At 31.8% G+C, this 6,670-nt stretch overlaps 1 protein-coding gene across 1 annotated transcript; it reads right to left on the bottom strand.

Moving 5' to 3' along the window:
- Nucleotides 1-5,125: 5,125 nt before the first annotated feature.
- LOC131598336 (RING-H2 finger protein ATL1-like) lies at nucleotides 5,126-5,713 on the bottom strand. The gene has a single exon (XM_058870951.1). It carries the CDS (start codon nucleotides 5,711-5,713, stop codon nucleotides 5,126-5,128), a length of 588 nt encoding a protein of 195 aa, XP_058726934.1.
- Between the last annotated feature and the right edge of the window lie 957 nt (nucleotides 5,714-6,670).

Raw genomic sequence — 6,670 nt, 5'->3', positions numbered from 1 at the left:
TCTTGTTGTAGTCGAATTGATCGCTTTTTATTGACGGATGGTTTGTTGGATTTATGGAATGTGGAGAATCAGGTGATTGGGAGTAGGGAGCTTTCTGACCATTGTCCAATTTGGTTTAAAGGGAATATGCGTAATTGGGGGCCTAAACCGTTTAAATTTTTTAATGCTTGGACGCAACATGCTGATTTTTACTCCTTTGTTGAAAAATGTTGGATTGAGGCTCCAAGAGGTAATCGATCCATTTATACTTTTAAGGAAAAACTTAAGTTTCTTCGTAGTAAACTTCGAGTGTGGAATGTGGAGGTTTTCGGTTTTCTAGATCTTCAAGAAGAGAAGGCTTTTAAGGAGCTAAATGCGTTGGATTTTGCGATGTTGGATGATAGTCCGGTGGATATCGATTCTTTGGCCATCCATCGGTCGTTGGCTTCTAAAAAAGTGTGGGAGGTGGTGCGTAATAAAGAGAGTTTTTTACGCCAAAAGGCTAGGGCTCTTTGGTTAAAGGATGGAGATTCCAATTCGCGTTTCTTTCATAAGGTTATCAAATGTCGAAATAGAAGGAATTCTTTTGGGGGTTTGAATGGGGTTGATGGTTGGGTAGACGATGTGGGGGTGGTTAAGGAAGAGGTGAGAAGGCATTTCGAAAGTAGATTTTCTGAAAATTCTTATTCTAGACCGGTGTTAGATGGGGTTGATCTTGTCGCTTTATCACCGGATGATAGTTCTTGTCTTGAGAGGGTGTTCTCGGAGGAGGAGGTGAAGGATGTTGTTTGGAGTTTCGAAGGTGACAAAAGTCCGGGACCGGATGGGTTTAACATGGGCTTTTTCAAGGTTTGTTGGCCGATTTTAAAAAGTGATATTTTGGATTGTGTCAATGAGTTCTTTGAATTTGCAACACTTCCTAAAGCAATTACCGCCTCCTTTCTGGCTCTTATTCCAAAAGTGGATAATCCGAGTTGCTTGGATGAGTTTAGGCCAATTTGTCTTATTGGTAGTTTGTTTCGGATTTTTGCTAAGTTGCTTGCTAATAGATTGAAATTGGTGATTGGAAAGCTCGTTTCGAATTGTCAATCGGCTTTTGTGGCGGGTAGGAATATGTTAGATGGAGTGGTGATTGTTAACGAAATTTTGGATATGGCAAAAAGACATAATTTGGAATGCATGATGGTGAAAGTTGATTTTGAGAAGGCGTATGATTGTGTGTCTTGGGATTATTTGAGATATTTGATGCGGAGGATGGGTTTTGGTATGAGATGGATGAGTTGGATGGAAGCGTTGGTGTTTAATAGCACAATGTCAATCCTTGTTAATGGTAGTCCGACGAGAGATTTTGTTGTTTATAGGGGTCTTCGGCAAGGGGATCCTCTTTCCCCTTTTCTCTTTCTTTTAGTGGCGGAAGGTTTGTCGGCTTTGATGAGGAAAGCCTCGGTTTTGGGTGATTATGGTGGATTCAAAGTGGGTCATCATTTGCATTTTGAGATTCTTCAATTTGCGGATGATACGCTTTTAATTGGGGACGGATCGAGGAATAACCTTTGGTGCATTAAGGCCATTCTAAGGGGGTTTGAGTTGGTTTCCGGTCTTCGGGTAAATTTATCCAAGAGCCGGTTGGTGGGGGTTAACTTGGAAGCGAACTTGATCCAAGCGGCTTCAACTTTTCTCAATTGCGAGGTGGGTTCCTCTTCCTTTTCTTTTCTTGGAATACCGGTAGGTGTTAATTATAGAAGGAAGGATATGTGGAGACCGATTGTTTCTAAGATGCGTAGAAGATTGGAGTCGTGGAGATATAGGCATCTTTCTATTGGTGGAAGGGTCACTCTCCTAAATTCGGTTTTATCTAGTATGCCTATCTATCTTTTCTCTTTTTACAAAGCTCCTAAAGTGGTCATAAAGGAAATTATCAAGATTCAAAGGACTTTTCTTTGGGGTGGGGTGGAAGGGGAGAAGAAGGTGTGTTGGATTGGGTGGAATACGGTTTGTCGTCCTAAGAAGGAGGGAGGTTTAGGAGTGAAACATTGTGGGAGGTTCAATGTGGCGTTACTAAGTAAATGGAAATGGAGGATTTTGGGTGACAAAATGTGTTTATGGACTAACCTTCTTTATTGTAGGTACGGTGACACTACAAGGACTATGCTATCAAACTCGGTCATTCACAAAAGAAATAAGGTTTCGCTTTGGTGGAAGGATATATGCAAGATTGGCTCGGGAGGAGTGGGTCCGTTGGAAAATTGGTTCTCTTCTTCCATTATTTGTAAACTTGGTAATGGAGACATTATTGATTTTTGGCTTGATAGGTGGGCGGGGGGTATCCCTTTTTGTGAGCGCTTTCCTTCTCTCTTTAGTGTTGCCGATCCTTTGTGTTCTAAAGTGAGTGATAATGGCTTTTGGATTTCCGGTTCTTGGGTTTGGCGGATTAATTTCATTGAGTCCTTTGGAGGGGATGTGGATGGTGAGAGTGTGGAATTGCTTTTACCGTTTTTAGTTGGAGTTGAACCAAAAATTGGTGTGGATGATTCTTTTGTGTGGTGGAAAAATTCAATGGGTTTTTCGGTAAAGAATGCTTATCTTATGGTTTCGGAAGGAATTGTTCGGGGGCCGCCACTTGTTGATGATTTATTGAAGGCTTTGAGTGGTCTTTGGAAATCTAAGATTCCAACTAAGGTTTTAATTTTTGGTTGGAGACTTTTGTTAAATAGACTCCCGACGAAGGATAATTTGGCAAAACGGAAGATTTTGGTGGATCCGTCGCTTTTGTTGTGTCCGCTTTGTGGTTTGGAGGAGGAAAATATCGAGCATATCTTTGTTACGTGTCCGGTTTCTCTTCAATGGTGGCATTTGTTTTGCGATTGGCTTCGGATTGATATTGCTACCTTTTCGGGTAATCTTTTTAATCGCCTTTGTTCTTTAGAGTCTTTTTGTAGAATCAATTATAAGATCAATAGTAGTTGGATTTTTGGGTTGGCTTTTTGTTGGGGGGTTTGGAATTGTAGAAATGAGATTACTTTCAATAATGTTTTGTTGCGTAATTTTAATGCGCTTGGGATGATGAAAGTATTATCATGGGAATGGTTTTTATGTTCATTCAATTCTAGAGAACCTATTTATTGGGTGGATTGGTGTGTCAATCCAACTATTTGCTTCTCTTTGTAGGTGGTGGTTGGGGTTTCTTTTTGCTTTGAGAATGTTTTAGGATTCTCCTCTTTGTAATTGTGGGTTAGCACCCCTTGTGCTTTTAATATACCTTTGATTATCAAAAAAAAAAAATATATATCTTTAATTTTTTTGTTGATTATATTCTTTGTTTGCTAACATATAAATGAATTTAGATTAAATTCTTTTAGATTGTCTTTCAAATTAAAATATCACACTTCACTCGAGATTAACAAATGTCACCAAAACTAATATGTTAAGGTGATGAGAAAAATTAATTTGAACATCTTTGAAATTACATGGATTCTTTAATCAAAAGAAAATTCATCAGCATAACCTCATATCAAGATTCACTTATCTTTCAAACAAACCACAACAAATAAATAAACTAAAAAAAAAAAAAAACAAGAACCTAAATTCAAACATGAATAACTCAACATTTGTTTCAACTTTTTTTTTATAAATAATTTTCATAAAAATGTAATTTTTTAGATATTTTATTTTTATTATAATTTTTTAATAAAAATTTAAGCATCATTTAAATTTGTAACTATTTTTAATAATTCTTATAGAAGTTATTTTTTTGATATATATATTTTTTAAAATAGTGTAATTTTGGCTATAGTTTAATCTTCAATTATATATATTCATAGATGTTAAAATTAATATTTTAATTTATAAAAAATAAATAAATCATTTTTCATATTTTTCTCATGAAATCATTTTTAAAAATATAATGAAAAATCTCTTTTCTAAAACTAAAATAAATGGACCATAAATCGCAACCAATTAATGTTTTGAATTTATGATTAAAAATCTCTAAATGCTCAATGCCGAAATGTTAGAAAAGTAATGTCCAACTTCTTTTCAACAAACTTTATTTTAAAGATTTTTAAATTAATTTTTTTTAAAAAATTAAATAGACTAACATATTTTTAATTTAGTGATAAGTTTGTCAATTAAGCTTTTTATTAATGTATATCAATTAAACTATCAATTTAGTGATAGCTTTTTAATTTTTCGTATTTGAAATATTTCAAAAAACATTGCGTTATCCTCGCCTGAGATATAATTGAATTATATTTTCCTCATATTCATATTTAAATTATAAGTAAAAAATAAATTAAATGTGTTTTTCCAAATTAATTTAATTTTACATTAAAAAAACAAGGCTTAATTATAGCTTTAGTCACCCTATTTTTCCTTATTCATGAAATTGGTTCCACTATCCTTCTATTTTAGATTTAAACAGTTTTACTTCCCTTCTCATATTTTTGCACTTAAAATTAGCAACGTTTTCTTTACTTTTTAAATGATAAATTATTCGTAAAATATGACAAATCATCGTATATAAATTTATTATTGAACTTTCTTGATAAAAATATAAGTTAAAAAAACAATAAATCTTATCGATTTTTTATGAAAAAACATGAGAAGAAAACTAAAATTGTTTAAATTTAAAATAGAAAGACCAAAAGTGCTTGAATTTAAAATAAATTGATTAATTTTATGAATCAGACAAAATAGGGAGATCAAACCGTAATTAAATCAAAAATTAATTAACAAATCGAGCTAAACTCCCATAATTGGTTAACCTAAATGCTACCACATAATGAGAGACTCTCAAATATGGTTTTCTTTAGTGGAGAAACTTTATAAGAAACCAAAAAAAAATACATGGAACAAAAACCAAAAACATAAATAAACTATATTTTACAACATTAAAATAAGCAAAGCATATAATTTCTGTTAAATATGTATTCATGATAATCAACCATATCTAATATAGCCATTCATGTTAATCATAACCTCATATAAGCAAAAGGAAAATAATAAAAATGGCCATTATAAACTTTAAAGAACTACAATATGATAAAATTCAAAAAACTAAAATATTTAAAAACAAACATGATACAAAAATACCTATTAATTCAGTTCAAAATTTATGTAAACACATCAAATTAATCTAAAAAGGTGTTCATTGAATTTGGGAACGACACAATGGACAAGTTTTTAATTGATCAACATTGTCACAATGTTGAAGCCATCGAACAATACAATGCTCATGAAAATTATGCATACACTTGGTTCGAACAATGTCTAGTTTTGAACCTTTGCAAAATTCCTCCAAACATATTGGACATTGTTCTATTGAACAAGAAGTATCAATATCTCCCACTTTCATCTTCTCCATCGAATTCAAAATTGTCGTAATAGGTATGTTTTCGTCATCAACAACATTATCAATATTTGGCGTTTCACGAACTTCAACATTCAACCATAATGTTTGTTGATCTTCGTCGTTGGCCATAATCATACGCCTAGCAAAGTCAGCCATATGAAGTAGAATTTGTTCCATCGCTTCCGAAGAAAAAGGCACGATCGAGAAAGTGTTACTTAAAAATGCATTAGTAAGACTCTCAGGATCTTGACATTCAAGTTCATCGTAATCAATCAAGATGTTTACGGGAACTTCGAAAAAGTATCTGGTGAATAAGGTGGGTTGAGAATGAGAATGATAATGATAAAATCTAATATTAAAATAAGATTCACTAGAGGCAGACATTGATAATACAAACGATAAACGGGATGAATGAATGATTCTTCACTAAGTTTAAAATTTTGTAGAATTGAGTTTAATTGATTTCTTTTGCTTTTATAGATGAAAAATAGAGTCCAAATTAATATAGGAGAAGTAATGATTTGAAAATAAGATAACTTCAATTGTTGTTTTTTGTTTGTTTTTAATTGACTTTTTCCCAAAAATATATAATAAAAGAATATTCTGTTTTTTTTTTAAATCCATAATAAAGATTTCTTATAGAACTAATTTAAGATTATAAAATACTAAAAGTATGTAGATTAAAAAAATACTTTCAGTTCTCCTACTTCTTTGCCTTGTTAATGGGAGAAATATATACCTGCATGGATACCAACTTAAAACCATATTTTTAGGAACAACCAATGATAAGAGAGAATATAAATTTATTTAAATTTTAATTTCGTTTTTAATTAGCATCATGGGGTGGTTGAGATAAAAGAGGAGAGAGACAATTTATTTTTAATTTTTAATTAATAAAAAAAATGTGATTGGTTATGTATAAGTACATGTGTTATGGTTGTGTCAGTATTTTCCTGTTAATGGAACTAATTTAAGATTATAAAATACTCACGTAGATTTAGTAAGAAATTCAAATTGTTTATTTTTTTGGAAAAGGTTGGGTTGCATAATTATTTACTTCCATGTACTGAAATGAAATCAACTTTTATTCTGAGAGAAATAATAGGAACAACTTAGTCCTTAAAAACCACCTTTAAAAAACAGGCCTAAAAATAATTTAAAAAGAAAATTGTAATATTGATAATAATATTTAAAAAGTAATCTTAATATTTCCTTGTGTATCAAGGCTGAGAACCTAGTTCTCTCATATATAAAATTTTTACTTAAAAAAAAAAGACCAGTTATACTTTATTAAAAGAAATATCTCTAAATAATTTATTCTTAATCGTGCATTTTTATTTT

This window comes from Vicia villosa, linkage group LG4 (genome assembly GCF_029867415.1).
Source record: "Vicia villosa cultivar HV-30 ecotype Madison, WI linkage group LG4, Vvil1.0, whole genome shotgun sequence".
Taxonomy (NCBI): Eukaryota; Viridiplantae; Streptophyta; class Magnoliopsida; order Fabales; family Fabaceae; genus Vicia; species Vicia villosa.
The sequence above is the reverse complement of the archived record's forward strand: the minus strand, read 5'-3'. Positions and strand labels throughout refer to the sequence as shown.

Bases quoted from the DNA above. Each gene is read 5' to 3' on its own strand.
- LOC131598336 (XM_058870951.1), bottom strand. From the start codon at position 5,713: ATGTCTGCCTCTAGTGAATCTTATTTTAATATTAGATTTTATCATTAT.